The sequence below is a fragment of the Channa argus genome, chromosome 4 (assembly GCF_033026475.1).
Source record: "Channa argus isolate prfri chromosome 4, Channa argus male v1.0, whole genome shotgun sequence".
Lineage (NCBI taxonomy): Eukaryota > Metazoa > Chordata > Actinopteri > Anabantiformes > Channidae > Channa > Channa argus.
Genome location: NC_090200.1, coordinates 14,544,015 through 14,564,492, shown reverse-complemented (window position 1 = coordinate 14,564,492; position 20,478 = coordinate 14,544,015). Strand labels below are relative to the sequence as shown.

The 20,478-nt window shown below is 41.3% G+C and overlaps 1 protein-coding gene across 6 annotated transcripts in view; it reads right to left on the bottom strand.

Annotated features, from left to right (window-relative positions):
- The window catches only part of tln2b (talin 2b), a 74,862-nt gene that overhangs the window by 13,334 nt on the left and 41,050 nt on the right, over positions 1-20,478 (bottom strand). For 5 of the 6 annotated variants that reach the window (XM_067501798.1, XM_067501800.1, XM_067501803.1 and 2 more), the window contains 33 exons: positions 19,733-19,834; positions 19,540-19,616; positions 18,368-18,551; positions 17,766-17,879; positions 17,277-17,385; positions 16,434-16,642; positions 16,086-16,184; positions 15,409-15,576; positions 14,732-15,026; positions 13,462-13,628; positions 12,646-12,774; positions 11,558-11,671; positions 11,306-11,419; positions 11,052-11,186; positions 10,708-10,836; positions 10,477-10,579; positions 9,255-9,463; positions 8,709-8,828; positions 8,416-8,613; positions 7,745-7,884; positions 7,119-7,212; positions 6,777-6,866; positions 6,539-6,661; positions 5,845-5,988; positions 5,489-5,674; positions 5,231-5,371; positions 4,354-4,535; positions 3,726-3,858; positions 3,512-3,613; positions 3,214-3,384; positions 2,456-2,602; positions 538-639; positions 294-413 (listed from right to left, as the gene is read on the bottom strand). In XM_067501798.1, the coding sequence (XP_067357899.1) occupies positions 294-413; positions 538-639; positions 2,456-2,602; positions 3,214-3,384; positions 3,512-3,613; positions 3,726-3,858; positions 4,354-4,535; positions 5,231-5,371; positions 5,489-5,674; positions 5,845-5,988; positions 6,539-6,661; positions 6,777-6,866; positions 7,119-7,212; positions 7,745-7,884; positions 8,416-8,613; positions 8,709-8,828; positions 9,255-9,463; positions 10,477-10,579; positions 10,708-10,836; positions 11,052-11,186; positions 11,306-11,419; positions 11,558-11,671; positions 12,646-12,774; positions 13,462-13,628; positions 14,732-15,026; positions 15,409-15,576; positions 16,086-16,184; positions 16,434-16,642; positions 17,277-17,385; positions 17,766-17,879; positions 18,368-18,551; positions 19,540-19,616; positions 19,733-19,834 (4,650 nt within the window). The remainder of the gene's footprint in view (positions 1-293; positions 414-537; positions 640-2,455; positions 2,603-3,213; positions 3,385-3,511; positions 3,614-3,725; positions 3,859-4,353; positions 4,536-5,230; positions 5,372-5,488; positions 5,675-5,844; positions 5,989-6,538; positions 6,662-6,776; positions 6,867-7,118; positions 7,213-7,744; positions 7,885-8,415; positions 8,614-8,708; positions 8,829-9,254; positions 9,464-10,476; positions 10,580-10,707; positions 10,837-11,051; positions 11,187-11,305; positions 11,420-11,557; positions 11,672-12,645; positions 12,775-13,461; positions 13,629-14,731; positions 15,027-15,408; positions 15,577-16,085; positions 16,185-16,433; positions 16,643-17,276; positions 17,386-17,765; positions 17,880-18,367; positions 18,552-19,539; positions 19,617-19,732; positions 19,835-20,478) is intronic. The other variant, XM_067501801.1, reaches the window with a different exon arrangement.

Below are 20,478 nucleotides of genomic sequence, written 5' to 3'. Positions count from 1 at the left end.
GCAATGGCTGCTACAGGGGTATTTTTTGTTTGATCTCAAATTGTTGGGAGTAGCCTTGAGGAAGGGGCATCATATCAAAGAACAGCAAACATCTGCTCTGATCAGTGTGTGAGCGAATATACGAAAAGCATTTTTTTTTGAGTGTAAAATGCTCACCTAAGCTGCTATTTTAGTATGATATTTCAGGGGTACAATAGTAAAGAGATATATTATGTGATATTAAATCTTTTATATAGTACAAGCGTGTAGTTCCCTCCCGCATTTCCCACAAGATAGAAACCATGGCTTCTCACTTCCTCTGGTTCTGCAGTGGCTGAAGCAAGGCGGCCTTGGTGTGCCAGCTGCCCATAGTCCACTGTCACCTGCGAGGCAAGGCCGCAGAGCTCTTCAGGGCAGGTTAGTGACTTTGTCATCTGATAACAGAGAGAACATACATTATCACCAGAGGCAGATTATTGTTTCTTTAGCCCTACTATTGAAAAATGGCGCAGTAGATTAGAAATGCAGTGGAAAGCACAAGTGCATTAATGCACTCACCATCTCCTGTGCAGTGATGGCGATGGCCTTGGAAAACTTCACCATGGTGGTCTGGTAGTCCACAAAGGAGCCCTCTGGTTCAGGGGGTGTTCCTTCATCCAGCTACAAAGATCATCCGTTATTTCTTTCAGTGTATTTCACACTAGATACCTACATTTATGTAGACCTTTAATGTAGCTAGGCACCAATTTAGAATAAGTCACTTTATAAAATAAAGTTGGTCTACATCTGTATCCGTACTCCAAACCCATAGTATGCATGACGGCAATGTTAATGGAGGCTGCTAATAAATTATTGTTAATTTTCTAAAATACTATAAACTATCTAGTCTACAGCTGTAAAGGGTAACGCTTTACAGCCTGCGACTTACAAGGTAAGTGCAGTGCACTTACTGTGTACTGTGTACTAACAGTGGTGTACCTCCTTAGTACCTGGATACATATTTGTTGTTATTTGATAACAATAGGCAAACTTTGGCGATTAACAGGGTAACAAGATGAGAATAAGAAAAATAGCTACAGTGCAAGTATTTTGTAGTAATGGGGGTACTTATAAAATGTTACATGATAGCTGCAAATACTTATAGTGTAACTACTGTTTAACTACACATAAGAGGAGGGTGAGAGGCTCCACTTTAAATTATAGCCCTTTGTTGTACCTACTGTATAGGAATAGGTAACAAAGGGATATAATATATAATGTTCTTTGAGAAAATGGCAATCATCCTTTTATTTTTTGAAAATATTGTCTTCAAATCTGTTCAGAACTTTAGTATTATAAAAAAAACAAACAACTTACTGATAAATGATTAAATATCACATGATAGGTGTGGGTTAGTGCTGCTGCCCCTTTTTTCAAAAATGTATACATCTAAACCCATTCGTTACCTGATGTTATACAGTAACATCTAAAGCTCTTTCGGCCATTTTGTTCTTGTCACCACCTTCATCAGGGCCCCTCTTGCCCTTTTACATATGACTAATTCTAGGAAGAGTCCTGTTGGTTCCAAATTTTTTTCATTTTACAATAATTGAGGCTACTGCGATCTTGGGAATGCTCAAAGTTTTACAAATGGTCCTGGATCCTTGCCTCGCCAAACTTTTATGGCTCTACAGAGACAAATTATGAGGTGTTTCACCTTTTGTACACTGGTGTGCAATCAATTACATTTGCCACAGATGGACACCAATTAAGTTCTACACACAAGAAAAACCCAACAAACAGGATGCACTTGAACACAATTTGGAGCAAATGGTCCTAATCATCTTTTAAACAAGAGATTTCAGTTTCACAATTTTAATACATTTGCACAAATGTCTCAAAACATGTTTTAACTTTATGACTTTCCGATTTATTAAGTGTAGAGTGATGGGCACAAATGGCAATTTTACCATTAAAATTAAACAACCCAATGAAATTAGCAATAAGTGAAGGGGCCTGAATACAGTCTGAAGCATATGTAGTTTCTTAACAATTAAAACACCATTAGTGACGACATATGAACATTTTTCATGCCTGTATTATTGTAAAGTGGTTCCACTTAATATCTCGTAATAGAGTTTTAATGATGGTTGGTGTTCAATGTTTAAGCTAAGGGTAAAATTTAAATATAAAAGTGACAAATAAAGTCTGAGACAAGTTTTCAGTTCTGAGAGTGTGCACTGTATCATCAATTATTAACCACACTCTCAACACACTGACATGTCCCCAAGTACGATGAGTGACAGCAAACATCACCAGTTTGCTGAGGCTTTAAAACTTGTCATCTACTGGGCTAATTAGAGTCGCTGGCAGAGACACTCAGCAGAGACATTGGGTGATTATACTTAGAGGAAACATTAATTTTGTCATTGTGTCAATCTGAAATCCATGAGAGGTACCACACTGTGTCTCTGAAAGCACACAAAAACACACTCACCCTCCCCATGGCCTCAGCGATGGATTCCACCATGCCCCCGACCATCCCGCCCTCACTGGCCGCCTCATTCAATGTCACCATGATGTCATCCACAGCCTCCTTCATGAGCTGGGCTGCTTCAGAGATGGCATCGTGGGTGTGGGATGCCTGTGGATGCAGTTAGCTGAATAACTTATCTGTGACACTGTCTTGGACCAGCCAGGAGGAAATTTATCATCTTGACAACAGCTCTGCAGTGTCCCTACCACTGGTAAGCACTCAGTGTGTCACTAAAGGACACTTTAGCAGGCAGGATAAAAGAATGTGTTTTCTAATATTTTTAAGTTAATAGGGTTTATATGATATGCAAGTGTCATATGCAATATATCAGTTTCATAGTTAAAATAAAAAGGACATGAACAGTAAATGAGTTTTAAAAATATTTATAAAAATGATACAATCTCTGAATCAATTCAAAGACCCTTAAAGTCTAGAAAACATTCCTGTGGCTTTGTTCTGGATCTGTTTTACATGAGCAAATAACTTTTAACTCTTGCTGAAACAGGATCATATAGAATTACAAACACTGAGGCACAAGGGAATTCTTTATGTTCAGCAGTAGAAAATGGCTTGATTCTCTTTTAAAAAGATCTAAAACACAAACATTTGTATCTTGACCTTCCTGTTAAAATCTATCTCACTAACACAAATCACCCCTGAAATAGTAGTCACAGCACACATACACAGCTAGTATAGTAATGCTACAAGCTGCTAAGTACCTTTGGATTTCCCCCGCCTTCCTTAGCAGCATAGAGCATCTGCAGGGCAGACTCAGACAGGGTCTTGGTCTGGTCCAGGATGGTCATCTGCTGCTGATGGTCCTGAAGCTTCGAGGCCAGGCCCACCGAGGCCACGATGAGCGGATCAAAGTAACTAGCTAGCTGGGTCACCTGTGAGAGAGGGTATACGAGAGCAGTAAGGATAGAGTGGTTCACAAGATAGAAGGCATACGGAATGGGTTTTTTCATCACTCTAAATCCAGAAGGGATCAAGGGGGATATATGATCAGACCGGCACCTTGTGTCCTAGTTGGGCAGCTTCGCCTCGGGCTGTGGTGGAGACAGGATCTATCAGATGCCCAATCTCCTGTACAGAGGATGTCAGCTGCTCCTGGAGTGCCTGGTGAGTTACAACGCCAGAGAATTAAAGTATAAGTCACAATAGATAGACTACAAATCCCATTAAGTTCTTTTTCTCAGAAAAGATAGAGCTGATGGTTACTTGAACTCACTTCCATGGAGATATCATCTCTGCAGGGCAGGGTCTGCCCAACTGCAGCCAGTGAAGCTTGCTCTATGTCCCTGATGCACTTATTGATATTATCAATGGAGTAGTCACACTCCCTCTGTCCTGGTGCCTTGTCCCTTTTAACCAAATATATTGAAAAACATGAAAGACATTTCTCTTTATGTTTGTGCAAGATGGAGCATTTTGTATAAATATAATTTATACAAAAAAATATAATGCAAAAATAACCAAATTTGGCATTAAACATTTTGAAAAAGATTAAAAATAGCATCTGCCAGAGGGAGGGGCATGTGCCAAAATTGTCATGTGATTGGAGGGTGGAAGTGGGTGGGGAACAACTTTTGTGATTAAAATGTGTTTCAGACCCACACTGTAGCAATTCTTATCATCTCATCACTATTCTGTTAGTGTTCACCAATCTATTATAGGCCGGCTGGATTCGTAGCAGCTATAATGTGTCAATTAATTGCCTAGCTGAACAGATATCAACGATGCTGTCTTTTGCTTTCGGAAAAAGTTTTTTCCTCCAACAGTGAGCAAACTCATATGAGACTTTGATTCAGGATAATCCTACAGAGACAGATGTGTCCGTGGGAAGGATCAATACAAACCTAATAGAGGTGATGAGGCTCTTGATTGAGTCAGAAACCGTTCTGGAGTGGCCAGCTAGTATGGACCAGGTAGGAGGATCTTTGGGGTTGAGGACCAGCGAGCGGGCCGTTTCTAAAAGGTAAGTGGAGCTGTCAAGCATGGAGCGAGCTGAGCGCACAATGGGCTCCTGTGCTGCTGAGCCCTGTGGAAATGATAAAGGGTGGTGCATTAGAAACAACAGGTAACAGCTCAACAGCGAAGAACACACACTGGTATGAGTGAGTTGTTAATATTCCTTGACTACCTTGGAGAGATCAAAGATACAATCAAACGGAGGGATGAGATTAGAAAGGCAGCTTTACAAAGATGCAGGACGAAACACCTTCAGTCTTTATGATCCGAGCCAAAGCCTCCCTCGACGATTAGATTAACAAGCTGAAGATTAGAGCAGCTGTGCTGAGTGTGAGTGCAGTTAAACACTGCCCTCCAACAGATTACAGCTATAAAGCTTTTAGAGAACAGTGAAAGAACTATTCCACTCATACTGAAAAATTAAACCTCCATCTTTCTCCTTGAGACTTTTCTTGACGTAAAAGAAAGGGGAAAATTGGACCTCAATCCAATTCCCACAATGTTCGCTGTACAAACCTCTCTGTGTTGGTTCATGTGAGTGCCTGCTTCAAAGAGATTGAGTGCACAAGTCACAAACATTCATTAAACCTCTGTGAAGAGTAGCTTCAAGATCCTCTGTAGGATGAGTGGTAAAATAGAAATTGGCTGTTTTGAGAGCGGAAGACTTCATACTGTAAAAGATTGCTCTTCATTTCGATTCAGTTAAGTCATTAGAAAACAAAATGAAAAGGAACGTTAGAAATAAGCATCAAAATGGATGCTTACCTCGTTGCTGATCTGAGCTGGGACGCTTGCAAACTCAGGGTTGTTAGCAAAGGTCGACAGGTTTTCTACAGCTTCAAGTAGTGGGGTCGTAGCAACACGGCACCTGTTTCTGTTCTCCTCCGAAAAATCCCCATCTAAGGCCTGAAACAAGGAAATGCAATATGAATATTTGCCCATTTTGTCTGGAGAGAATGAACTGTTCACACATTCACAGGTTCTCACTCGACGAAATAAATATGTAATAAATTTACACTCAACGTTTTGATCAGTTGGGGAGTTGACCTTGATGGTTTTGACGAGGTTGGCTGTGGTGTTGGCCACCTCTTTGGCGGACTGGACAAACTGTCTCCTAGCCACAGGGTTGGAGGTTTTAGAGGAAGCCAAGCGGCAGGCGTTACACAGAGCTGAGGTATGCTTGGCTACAATTGTGGCTGCAGACAAGACCTAAATAAACACCATCAAAGACGAAGCAGAGTTGTATAAAATGTTCAGGCCGATTTTCGGGTTTTCAAACAATATAATGCAAGCAACAAGAGATCTGTACATTACTGCTCCAAGTTCAGTCCCTCTAGTCTTGAAAAAGATCTGCAAAAGCCCCAGATGAGCCTTCCTACCTGTGAGGGACTACTGGCTGGGTCTACTAAGTTCTGACAAGCCATCTGTATAGCCTGGTGAGCCCTTGCAAACTGGATGGGATCCACCAGCCCCTCGTGACCTGACTGACTGTTAGGATCAGAAACCCCTACCAGATAGGAAGCCTACAGAAGCCAAAAAAGCCAAAGAAAGAATACACAAAAATAAAAACACGGTTAGACCCAAATATCCTTTAGACGGCAAACAGGTCTTATTGTCCTACAAGATCATATTTGTTGTCATTTAAAAACAGGCACTCCCCACACTCTCTGACATAGAGTGCATACATAAATACAAGAATGTATGAGTAGACACATGGATTCATATTGTATACATGGCATATAATAGGGGATCTATCTGAGAGAGGATAAGCAGAGGGAACAAAGCATCTTTCAACATGTGCCCTTTTCAAGACAAAGCAGCTGAATCCTGCATGGAGATGAGGATGTTATTTTACAGCTTCAGGGGTGGGAGTCTATAAACCGCCAATGAAACCTGGCTCATCTGGTCAGGTTTCCAATGAGTGTCGTCTTACCATTTGTGAATGGTTTCCACAACTTCCTTGTTTTACTGTATTGTTTAAAATGTTTTGTTTTTTTTCTTGTTTAACAAAAAAGACGGACGCAAGCATGCGTTGGACTAGAGGTGTCAAATAGATAAGGATGTTGCTGTCACCTGTCCTGCAGCTTCCGTCAGCCCGCACAGTGCTTTGGATGCCACACCCACACTCTCCCCGAAGGCCACCACATCACCAGTCTTACAGTGTTGAGAAATACCTGCCATCGCCTCACCTAGTACCTGAGTCACATGGAAATTTAAAGGAGTGTGAAAATTAGATCTTCAGCTGCCTACTACATAAATTATCTCTAACAGCTAAAGAATATAGTACATACTATTATTTAGAAGCCTGTACCTTTGAGTTTTCCATGACGCTCTCAATGCAGTCAAAGTAGGAGAGCTCGTTGACAGGCTCACTGGGATTATCTAGAAGGCCTCTTACAGCCTGTACATAAAAAGAGATCATACTAGATTAAATTACAATAGACACACCACCATTTATTTAATATTTCAAAACAGGAACACTATAAATGTAAATAAATCTCTTTGGAATATGCTGCCACGATAAATCATGATTCCTTCATGAAGGCTTTTAAATGCACTATTATGATTTTCTGATAGGTGTGTGTGTGTGTGTGTGTGTGTGTGTGTGTGTGTGTGTGTGTGTGTGTGGTACATTGTACATGAGAGTAGTTACCTCCAACTCCCTCAAGGCGTTGTCACACTCCTTTTGTCCTGCTGCTTGCTGCGTGCAGAGTGTGATCAGCTGGTTAATACTCTCTGTCACTGCCCTGAAACAGACAGGTGGGCACACACAGGCTTTTAGCTCTCACACGCATCCTGTGCATGCAAAAAGCCTGACTTCCCTCCAGATTTAGCCCCCCTAAACATGGCGCTGGTGGCCTCCAGTTGTGGTAGGCTAACGCAGCGCACAGGAGTGTAGAGATTGTCTTGAGTTATTGTTCAGCCTTGCTGAGCACAGACACGCTTTAGCCAAGGCTTCCATCTTCCTAATTAGATAGAGAAAGTCAGTCAGGCCCAAAGCCCTGCGGGACCAGCTGCTCGGCTTCTCTCCACTAGGGGGAGGATACATTCTCTCTCTGGCAGACAGACAGCTTTGGATTGGCATACGGATGCAGCAGTGTGATGCTCTGTATTTAAGTATAAAATCTAAATTTTTACTATAGGCTCAAATCCCAGCCAGATTTTATTTTGAGCAGACAATGTTTCATTTTGTAAGCAAAAACTGGATGATCTTGAAAAACGACTGACAAGATTAACCGATATATACAAATCAAGGACAGAATCTGTATCTTTTCGCACCTTGCTGCCACTGCTAGAAGATTCTTAGCATTGGCTGCACCTGGATCCACAGACAGAGACTTTGCAGCCAGCAGCAGCTTACTGGATGCCATGGAGATGTTCTTCAGATTACCAATGACTTGGATCTGGTCCTCCTTGCTCTGCACAGAAACAAAATAGAGGTAATTTTTTTAAGGTGTGTTCAGAGCTGTAATTAATATAGTTAAGAATAAATGCAGTACTTATTGTATCTGAAGTGACAAAGTAATGTAAAGAATGTATTCAATGTGTTTCTACCACCTACTATATCCTTTTCCTCACTTGGCAGGCCTCTGTTAACCTGATTAAAGCTTTGGTGTCATGCTACATCAACTCCAATCCCAGGCGATCTTTCCAAATTAATGAGCAAAATAGCCAGAACGTGAACATCACAAGATCCCATTACATCTGACTGTGTTTATTGCTCTTGGGTACAATCATTTACCTAAGTGAATTAAATGAAAAGGTCTAATTAACAAATTACTTAAATAGCTTAGATGCTAAACAGGACAAACACATGAGGTTGAACATGGTTATTAAAGCTTTTATTCTCATCAAAGCCTTTGAAACCTCCTTTCCATGTCTAAAATACTGAAGGGAGCAGATGATCATCAAACTGTTTCAGTGGAGTCTTGTATGATCATGAAACCTACTTGGGTGTGTCCTGCCATCTCAATACCAGCATCCAGGAACTCATCAAAGTCTTGGCTAAATTTCCCTGAGGCTGCAGCCAGCTGGCTGCTTGTTCCACGAGAGGAGTGGACGACCTCGCCTGCAGAGTGGTTCAGTTCAGCTGCTGTGTGGTTCAAATCAGTCTGGGCCTCCTGGAATGTCTTATTGCAGGGTGGGAGCTTCAAAGACAAGACAAACATCAATCCGGCCATACTGTTTTGTGTCGATACACAGACAGATTGTCAAAAAAAATCTCCATGTGAACAGGACTCACAACGTCCACCAGCAGCTTCTTGCTGGCCTCTCCAATGCTCCTGAGAGCCATGTCAACATCCTTCTGGCCTGGCAGGCAATTTACACAATTATTCAGGGAGTGGGATACTGCTTTGGCCACCTGAAAACAGCACACAATGCTCTGTCAATGGACTGCCATTAGTCATTCTAACACTGTGCTACACAATACAAAGTCCCAGAGCAAAACTATAAGGGGAAAAACATCTCAAATGCAAATTGGGCTCAGAGCAGTGCACAGTAATCCATGTCACTAATTTATGCTGCTGTCACAGATATATGCCAAACAATATATTTATCCCCTGAAGGGCTTCAGGAGAATGAGCAGTTTTACTCTCGTGCTCCTGAGAGAGGAAATCTAGGCGAGAGACAGAGCAGAGAGAAAATAGCAGCGCTTAGAGGGGATGATTGTTATGGAAAGACGAAATGTTTTCGAATCAGTGGAAAAGAGAGAGAGAGAGGCACTGTAGTGGCTTCATGAATATGACTTCCTCTCAGGTATACCGTATATTACCGGGAGCTTTGCTACCTGTGCCAGCCTCTGCTGACTTTCAGCATCTCCTGGATGAACCAGTGCCTGATGGGCTTCATGAATCAGCATGGCCGAGCCCTCCATAACACACTGGGCTGAGTCCAGCATTGCAGCTGCAGCTTGTGGCTCCTTGGTGGTTGCTGCCACACCTCTGGCTGCTTGGGCCAGCGTCCTTAAAGCCTGTGCTGTTTCACGAGAAGCCACACCTGTGACACACATCAAAAATTATTCATTTTTATTTCAATTATAGGCAGAGATATCATAGAAAACTATCTAGCAAACCACAATATGCTATTATAATAATGAATCAATGAATGTCGTCTGCTACTGACAGTCAACTGTAGTGTTTATGAATCTTACAATTGTATAGGGTTGTACAGATGAAAAGGAAATATCTTTCTCCTGGACTGTACAATTTTATTTAGTGAGACTAAGTAAGATTGTTTCTGCAGAGATTGAAACTGACATTTCACTGAATACTTTAATTTCAGTCTCGTTAGGGTTGCTTTGCACCAGTCTGTTTAGGCGTAACAAATTGAGAGATATGTGTATTTCCTCTCTTTATTAGAATTGTAATAGCATTGTGCAAATCAAGGGGCAGTGGCTCACAGTACTAAACAAAGAACAAACTGTGATACTGAGATGCCCTTGATGTTTAAATAAATTAGTTAATATAATAAATATGGCCCCACATGGGAGGTGCCCCTAACGTATTATACGTAGAACTGAGAAGAAAAGTGGCAAATCGCATCAAACTGCATTAACCAGCCAAGTGGAGCCATTTGCTGATGGAATGTTAAATCTTGTGAAAATAAGATTAATGAGTAGTGAGCAGTACCCTGGGCCACAGCATGGAGTGCTGCCTGGGATCATTCATTGTTGGAAATGCTATTCTCTATCTGTCTTCATCTGTCCTCCCCTGAGATCTTCAATTGAGCCAGAATTGACAGCAAAAACAGCCAAGCTATGCCGGATTCAAAGGGCTCAGTCTGAAGCAATAGTGATAGCATAAATAAAGGATGCATAATTTCCTCTGGCTGCTTCATCACACTCAAATTTGGCACAGTTTAAGGAAGCTTTTTCTTTTCAATATACAGTAGCACAACTATACCATCACTTTTAATCCTGCAATGTAAACAATTTAGACAGATATAAATTGTCCACTAAATGGCCAGCAAGGCTCGTCAGGCCTACTCTCTACAGAATCAATTTCTCTTACCTGTATAATGTTCATTTCCCTGTGCAGCACATGTCAGCAGCTGTGCCATGGAAGAGCCCACTGTCTTAGATGTACTTCCCAAATCCTGAGCACACTTCTCCAGCTGTGAGGGCAACAGAACACATTCGCATTCCTAATTATTATTCCCTATTGTTTTAATATTTCCCTAATTACTACATGTAGAGTATAAATATTAAGTTTAATGTCAGAATATATGGTGGATGTACTGACTGTTTCTCCAGGAAGAGGTTTGAGTTGACCATCAATGACTGACATCTTGGCGTCCTGAAGTTCACTCTTGAGTGTCTGAACTGTTTTGAGGGCAGAGTCAATCTCCAGAGGACCACATGCTTCATGGGCCTTTAACAACAGACACACGGACGCACACACACACACACACACACACACACAAAAGGTTACTCACAACCATGCATCCAATTGTTATGCAGAGCAGACGAAATGCAATCCTGTCCTGAGTGAAACTTTATATCAAACGACATTTCACAGGAGATCGCAACAAATTTCCTGCCTTGGTAAGATTAATCCAACTACCTCTAATGATGTTGTGTATGTACCTTCTGGGTGGCAGTCCTGAGCTCTGCCAGGCAGGTAGCCAAGTTTTTGGCACACTGGCTCAGTTGCATAGCAGCAGCCTGGTCAGCCACGGTCGGAACTGCTGACTTTGCGGACGTCACCATCTTACTTCCAGGCTAAGGAACATAAAAACAACAGTAAGTACATTGTAAGCACTAAAAGAAAACTTTTGTGTGTATCTGATGATGTTACTCGATAGATGCTGACTGTGCCATGTTTAGGTGAAAGGACATACCTGTAAAAAGTTTTGACTGGCCATGATGAGGGCAAGCTGGGCACCCAGCTCCTCAGGCTGAGCCTGGCTGCTCCTCATGCCCTGCACCAACTGGGGAATGCTATCTGCTACTGCCTGAATTTAAACATTCCAACAATGCATGGTTGACATCCACATTAGAGAAGTGTAGCATGGACCATCAAAAAGTGTATATTTTAGTTTATTTACAATAAATAGGAAAGTAAGTACATGGAAAACAGTAAATAAACATACCTTGCAGCTGTGTACTAGTTGTTGGTGTGAGACAGTATTTTTATTGGAAGCAGCAGCATTTTGAGCAGCTGCGATAGTCTGAGTAGCAGCAGCCGCTGCCTGTTTTGCAGCTATCTGTTCAAGACATAGAAAAGCAAATTGTTTAGGCTTAAGTAAGAGAGTAATGCCTGGCTAGGAGCAACATTAACTTTTGCTATCTTTAGTATTTTGTATGAAGGCAGAACATGACCACCAGAGCAGGAAAAAAAGACAGGTCACAATCCAAAACGTTTAGTAAGACCAGGAAATGGGTGGGATTGCACAGCACAGGGGATCTCTTTTGGAGAAAAGAGGAGACAGGGATTGCAAAGGGAACACACAATACATCGTTACACTGAGAAAAAACACTGAGCTGCAATTAGAAATTGCATGATAGACAGAAGTAGCATTTTCTGTCTACAATGTACCCCTATTTTTGTTTATATGGATAGCAACTGAATGGCAGCATGTCAGGTAAGATTAAGGGGGTCTCAAGAGGCTAAGATGGGTCTGTGATAATCGCTAAATGCACGCTTGCAGATTCATGACACCATGGTCTTGACTGGCTTGCACACTTTGATGGAGGTGACCATTAGCACCATTACCGTGACCATCTGTTGTAAAGAGGCGGACTGAGATATATGTCTGATAACAGGGCTGATTCCAGCCTTGAGTAATGCATAGTTTATGCGCTTGGGAAATTGAACATTGGGCGCTCAGGAGCAGAGAAGCACTACTCATTAGGGGCAAAGTGATACCAAGGGCTAAACACAGATCTTTACACTCAGATAGTTCATTCACAGCATTAATTCGAGCACTCAGGGATTTATAGTTCACTGCTATGAGAAAACGAAATTACATAGATAAATATACTAAATGAACCATATTTGTACAAATGATTGCTGGGGTGTTACATTGTTTTAATTATGGCATGTGTTGCCTGTTTTATATCTTTATATGTAATTTATCTCTGCAATAATTCTAGGTAAGTGGAACATATGGAAAAGGGCTGTGTTTTGATTGAGATGAAACAGCACAAATATGAAAACAGGTTGATCCCTATGACTCACCTCAAGCCTGTTGACCAGTTTTTTCTTTATCGCATTTTGAGCTGCGGCATTAGTGGCAACACGAAGCCCCTCAGCTGCCTCTCTAAGCCTCTGCTGCTGGTCCTCATTCTCTGGGTAGGCAGCTGCCCCCTGAGGACACATAGACACAAACACTAATATGCAGATGTGAACACAGAGACACCTTTGACCATGAGACACAAACAGTGTTTAACAATAACTATCAGACCTCAGCAATGACACATTAACAACTCTGGTTATACATGTTGTGCAATAGCTGCAAGGAATCATTTAGCTGTTTCTGCTTTCCGAAAGTTTCCAAGGAAACCGTCAGTGTGAGATTCCCACTTTCTCTTTGATAAAGGCAGTGATGTGGTGATTAATGTGTCACAGATCAAAAACATCTAACAAGCCATAAGCAGTGTTTCACTTGCTTGGGTATTTCACACTGATAATATCCTGCTCAACCGCGCCAGGGGCTTATTAAGAGCCAATGATGCTGCACCCTTTAATTTTGTATCTAGAATGATGCTGCTAGATGGTGCACACAGTAATGCCAAAATGAGTATTCCATCCAGTCAAAGCAATTCATCTTTTACCACTGTATTCAGCATGGGCTTTCTGTGTTAATTTTAAATGAAGGACAAACTAAACTACACAAGGAGTAATATAATAATGAAAGAAAACATTACAAAATGACATTAGATTATTACGTTGAAGCGTTTTAGCCAATGACATTAGTATTTACATGCTTAAAACAATATGATGATTATTTTCATATTTAATTACATTGCGAGACTGAACGTGTTACATTCTTACCTTAGCAGCCTCCACCATGCGAGCTGTGGCATCAGCCAGGAGTTTGGCTGCCGCCAGCAATTTCTTTGAGTTGTCAACATCAACCTCTGCCTCGGCATCGGATCTCATGGCATTGACCAAGTCCGAGGTTGCTTGGGCTAACACTCTGGCCTGACGCACCATCTCGCCTGTTCCCACGTACAGACAGACAGATAATCAGAACACGAAGATACGCTCCCCAGCACAAAGTAAAGCATCTTCAGTGCGAGCTGGTGGGCCCAGTAACAATTGTTTCTGTCTCCAGATTGTTGACAATTTTAAATTGTGTAATGCATGAGGCGAATTTCGACACCCGTTTAAGTTACAGACTTGGCAATTTGGTTAATTCAGTGACCTAAACACTCAAAACAAATAATATATATAATTTAATTCATTCCAAATTTCCTGTATAACCAATATAAAGTTAAAGCAGTCCTGCTCACTGAATTGAAACATTGCCAACAACTTCCAAGTAGACGAAAGACTCAGAGATATTAAAGGTATAATTATTTCTGGAGAGACAGTATATGACAGAATGTCTGGCAGTTGACAGTATAATCATAATACCCAACCATACTACTGCATAAGTTGGTAATTTCTGTGACTGTCCTCGTCTTGCAATGTCAAATCTTTGTTTTCACTTTCATGTATATATAGTTGAAGGTTTCTAGTGACTCATCCTCTCTCACGCAATTGAAAGTTATTGGTATATATGTATCATCTCCCCACAAACCTGCTATAAAAAGCTGTAGTTCCCACCCACTTCCTGCTCAAAATAACTCACTCAGAGAGGTCTATGATAGGGGGCTTTACAACCTGCAGTACATCCAGTGTACTATGAATGTTTCTCCCTGTTGGTTTAAAGGAGAAAAAAGTTTCCAAAAATGCCCAGGTCATGTGTTTCCTTTTAAGTTTCAAAGCCTCCCCGATGCTGATTGAGACCAGATTTAGAGCTCTGTAGTGGTTTTAGATGACATGTTTTCTACATCCCCTTGAGAATTGGCTGGGTTTGGAAATTCTTCAGCCTCACCGCTCACACTACAACAAATAGCCCAAGCTTTGAAAACTTTTCAACAGACAACTTAACATGGACACATGGACAATATACTTGGGGCTCTTCTGCTGTTTAGTTCTTGTTGTGAGTAAAAAGATTTTGATAAACTGTAATATAAAACCACTTTAATTAAAAGCATTTTTAAATAAACTTCACCCACAACATTCTCAAGCCCTGAGCACTTCTTTCTGTGCTTACCAGCATCACCCATGGAAGTGAAAATGTTCTCCGTCACATTCATGATTGTGTCTGTGGCCTGGTCGTAACGTCCGATGGGTTCTCCACAGCTGGCATAGTGGCGGACGTGCTGCAGCAGGTCGTTGAGGGCCTGGCTCACCACACCAGCTGCTGCCCCGACTTGCTTCAGGAGCTCACCGTCATCGCTGGCTGAGCGGCAGGCCTTCACGCAGCTTTCCACAGAGCGGTCCACCAGCTTCCCCGACTCAACAAGCTGCTCCTGACACACTGGGGAGCTGATGGTCGGACTCACCACCTGCACCATACGTAGTTGGCAGAGAGTCAGAAAACTACTAAAAAAAAAATTAAAGCAAGTTTGATATTACATAGACTATTAACAGTAATTCATCAAACCCAGTGTAATAGATTGGGCTTTGCCCAGTACAACATGTACTTCAAAAATCATGTATATATCTTATATTGAGTTAAAGCGCAGTTTTGATTATGCTGATTTGCACCAAAACATATCAAAGGGTTATTTATTTCAATAGAAGTGGTATGACAGAAAAGCTAGCATTTGACAGTATCAATGGTGCTGCATGCTTCCAAAGCAAACTATAACAAATCTAGAGCAGCCTGGATGATGGCATGTCCTTTATCTATTTGGCTGCTGAGATGAACAAGTTTTAGATCAGTACCTTGGTGCAGGCTACCAGCTGTGAGGTGGACAGGGCACACTGAGTGGCAGCTGCGATCACCCGGTTCTGCAATATGGTGTCCTCGGCCACCTGGGCCACGTTCTTGGCCTTCAGGACTAACATAGCAGCTGCATTGGCCACTGCTTTGGCCAGATTCATCAGTGTGTCCTGCAACATATTAATCAATGTCCTTCACTGAAACACAGCACAGCTGCACATAGTGACTGAAGGGACAAGAACAGTAAATGTTATACCACATTTTGCTCAGTTGATAAAGTTACAGTGTATGCAAGCTAATGCATAAGGACCAGTAACGTAATATTATAAATACCATAAGCAGGAGGCTGTAATACATTGTATCTGTCTTATTAAGTAAAGGGTTATAAACTACAATGATCTTCATGAAGAAGAAATGCATTGGTTCAACATCCATGAGAACAAGTATGAGGCATAGTAAGAACCAGAGACACACTGTCTGAGAGACAGTGTATTTTCACTTTACTACTAAAAGCTGGCCTTCTGACTGCTACACAATCCACATAAAGAAACAGTCTAATAATAAAGCCTGAGATGATTACATAAATGTGTATTGACATTTTGAAACATGGCCAGAGAATACATGTGTCTTCCTGTTTGGCCGGCAGTGTCATAGGAACAGTGAGTGGGTGGCGTCCAACCTGGAACTTCTCATCGGTCTCGCCCTCCCCCATGTGACGGAGCAAGTCCCCGCTGGCCTGTCCAATGCTTCCTGCCGCAGTCAGCACAGTCTGTCTCGGCTGTATGAAGGTGACATCACCACATTCATTACACTGGCCTGTCCAGTTCTTACATAAACCTCTGTATTTTATCTGAAACAGACATCTGGATCGAAATCATTTAGGAAAGTCCTTCTGTAATACATCTTCAATGGGACACTGATAAAAAGAAAAGCGTGCAGTTCAGCGATGCATGCGACTCTGTGGCTACTGGTATTACAGTGTGGAGGATGAAGGCCAAGTCAGTACAATAGTCAGTGGGTGTCTCACCTCAGCGGCTGCAGGCTCAACAGATCTAAGCAGATCTGACACAGCTCCTGCCAGCATCCTGGCAGCACCCATGAGCTTGTGTCCACTGCCCACTTCATCATCCATCAATGCAGCTAGAAGCTTGACACCCTTGGACATCTCCGTGAGATTAGAGGAGATGGTAGTGATGGCGCAGCCCACAGCTGTATAGTCTGTTTCTGTAGGCTCACCTGCGGAGGATGGATGGCTATCATTACAAACTAAATGTTGGCTGTGTATCTTAATTTGTTGTGCTGCTGCCACAATGTTTTAGCTAATCCGGGGAGCAGCTTGCGTGTCATATGTTGGAAAACACACATCAGTGTCATAATTAGGGCCTATTTGTGAAGGCTGCAACGGAGATGAGCATCTTGATGGAGAAAAAAGACCATGAGGAAAAAAAACTTTATATTACTTAGTCGAGGGAGTTTAAGTGCAATCAAACAGATGGCAAGGTAGATTAAAATCCTGAAAAAGGCTGGCAGGAACTTGACTGGCACTGAGCCAGGCAACATGGGGAGCAGAGGGAGACACTGCCAGTAAGTTGAGCATTGGGGCAACAAGTTCAAGATTTATTTATGTTTAGAAACATTTTGTGGTAAAAAGGCACACTTGCTTATAATTACAGCAAGTGCCTAACACTGACTTAGAAATCATTTTCATGATTTTTAATTCAAATATAAACAAGACTTTTAATGGCAATTTACATTTAAGCTTTGTCCAGTGTAGACATTATAGGACAGAATTCAGGTGTAAAAATAAACTGAAACTGAAAATGACAGCATTCTCCATTTTTAGCTGTTCAGTATTCAATGGGGTACTTACCTGCAGTGAGATTGACCACAGATGCTGTTCCAGCAGTGATAGCATCAACCTGAGAGTGGATTTCATGTTTGGATTCATCCACTTTGTTCTGAACCCAAACCCTGGATGCCTTTCCACAGAGGAGGAAAAGGAGAACTATTGGCTTTCATCACAGTGGGTGATTTTCAAATCACATAAACTTTCTTGTGCAGGATTAAAGGACTACGACTGTAGAACACCTACGGCTTTGGAAACACTCAAGCATTAAATACAGCCTCCATTTTTACAGTCAGTTCTACATCGTAATTATATTTGAGGAATATGATGCACTTTGATGCGATGAGAATGTTTGATTCTTTACAGGCTGATTTTCTCCTAGCAAAACTTGAGAATGTAACCTCAGAAAGAAGTAGCTGCTATAAATATTTAAAAAAGAGCACTCTAGCTGTCCATGCAGTATCTATTCTAAGATATTTTTCGAACTGTTCAATAAACAAATAGGAGACTCACCAAGTCATGGCCCAGTGGAGGCAGATTATCAACATGTCCCAGGTCAGTTTGTGCCTGCTGCACAGCCTGCATGCTGCTGTTGATGGTCCCCATCAGGGCCTGCTGGGCCAGACTCTGATAACAGCAAACAGAGAGAAACAGTCTGTATGTGACTAAACAAAAGCCATTTAGATACACAACATGTATTTTGTGTGGGTGTGAAATTGTGAACCTTTCAGTCTTCCAATCTAATGTCTATAAACCACAGGAGACAAATGGGCTTTTACTGTGAGTGTAAAAAACTTTTCCCTCCCTAACTCACTCACAGCCATTATAGTGTTCATTGTGGTTCAGTGTTGACAGGGGGACCAGAAGTCATACTTCAAACACTGCCGACCTGATTTACCTGAAAATTACTGTGCTTTAATATTACCACATAATATTCCCTCTGTCAGTTTCTTTTGGCACACAGTATTTTAAATTGTACAGTTATACTTAAGGTTGGTTGACAAAATATCAATATTTCTATCAAAACATATATAGTAATATAAAATATCACCACAAAAAGTATATTTTGTCTGGGAAATTATGTTTTGCTCAGAATTGCAAATACTCTGACTCACTAGTGGGGGCATGTGTCCTCTGTGCATCTGTCCTGTGGTGATTTGCTGCTGCGCAGAGGGCATTGTACCCATATTGAAGGTGTCAGGGCCACCGATGGACCCAGACCGAATTATACCTGGAAGTGCCACTGAGCCGTGCTCCACACGGCCCACTCGATTAAACTGCTGCTGCAAAATTGTGGACCTATTACAGGAGAAAATGGGATGAAATTATATGGATAATTGTATGTTTGACTAGACAGTGCTCTTGATCTTGAGCTGACTTTTTGCCATTGTATTACTTTTATTCTGATTTCTGACAGTTAATCTGAATGAAATGTAGCCAATTTAGACAATGACAAAAAAAACATATTTAAACCATTACTGCCCTAACAACTGTTTCCATGGCGAGTAGGCATTATCAGAGGAAAAAAAATATTGCACAGAAAAATGTCTGTTTTTCTGCACAGCTCAACAAATGCTCCTGACTCCATTGGTTAATTATGGCTTGTTTTGAGAGGCAGCAATTATGTTTTTGTGCTGAGAACCACAACATGAGTCAATTGGCCTATAAGCAGCAGGAATATGATGCCCCACTCTAACAGAGAGAGGTTTTACTAAGAACCATGTGGATTTCTAGCGACAACAAATTTCCAAACTCTGCATGACAGAGCCCTGGTCCATCAGCGTTACCTTAATTTGCATTAGTCTCTATGCCACGTGGGGAAACTCACGAGAGACAACCATCAACTGGAAGATAAAAACGACTGATTAAAACAGCTTCCAATGAGATGATAGCATTGGACGGTGCGAGATTCGAATCTCCAAATAATGCCTCATTCTTTTGTTAAAAACAAGATGATAATTAAGTGGCTCTATCCTGAGGCAGTTTTTGTGTTTAGTTTTGCAAAAACTAAAATCATACAAGGAAGCACTTTAACAAATTCTATTTCAGAGTATCAAGATTGCCGTTATTAGTGTTATTATAAAATTCAAAGTGCTGTTTTTGTGTTAAATTTTAACATTGCCTCTCTTGGGGCTAACGTGCTGGGCAGGCATAAATGTAATTACATGCACAATTAAACAGTGAGGTTCAAATTCATTGAGAAGGACGCGTTCGCTGAATCTGAATGGTCAGCATTCTCCAGCATGTAGCAGCAGAAAGACAAAACAGTAGAATGAGCACTACCCACTTCTTGGGGGAAACTGATTCCTCCAGCATGGTGGATTCCTCATCCCCTTCAAGGCCAAAGCGATCCTTACTCTGCTTCTGTAGAGAAGATCCGCAGAGACATCGCAGTGAACACTGCAGGCTAAATGTATATAAAATCGGACTCATAGCATCTTGCATTTAATCAAAGTTACTTTTAATTTCAAATTACTTGCCTTTTTGAGTATGATATCAATGTATCCAGCAATAAGTTGCGATATCTGCTCTCCCTCCGTAGTTTGCACAGAGTAGTAACTTTCCTGGTATTCTCCAAAATCCTTTGTGACACATTGAAGACGGCAGAGATTCAACACAAATCAAGTTGCAGTCTTTTAACATCTATACTTAATGAGAGCCTTACAGTCTGTTTACAGATGAAAAAAAAACCTTACTAGGGGTGAGATTCTCAATAAACCTGGCAGCACATTCATCATTTCTACCCCTAATAAAAAGAAAAACTTTTACAATGCAACCTAGTGTATTTCTGAAAAGAGCTGATTAAAAAGGAGCCATAGTGAACCTCAAAACACTCACTTCTAAGCATTCCAGAAAGAAAGGGGTGAATATTTGAGTTTAAATCAATGTTGGCAAATATACCTTTATATTTGCATAATCATCCACATAATCTATCTTTAAAGAGAGTACTCTTTTCCAATATGAGAAGAAAACAGCCTGTACAGTTGCCAACAGTTGGTAAAGAAAACTGAAAAAGCTTTCAGATAGATAATACAGTACATTCAAATTCTACACATTCTTCCCTAGGCATCTATTGTTAACTAGATGAAATAGCTGGCTAGCATGCCGAAAACATTCAATATTGGAGTCAGAGGTCTCGACAATTTTTAGGATGCTGTTTGTATTGGAAAATGAAACTTGGGAAAAGAGTGAAAATGTGATGCAGAGCTGTGTAAGTCACACTGTG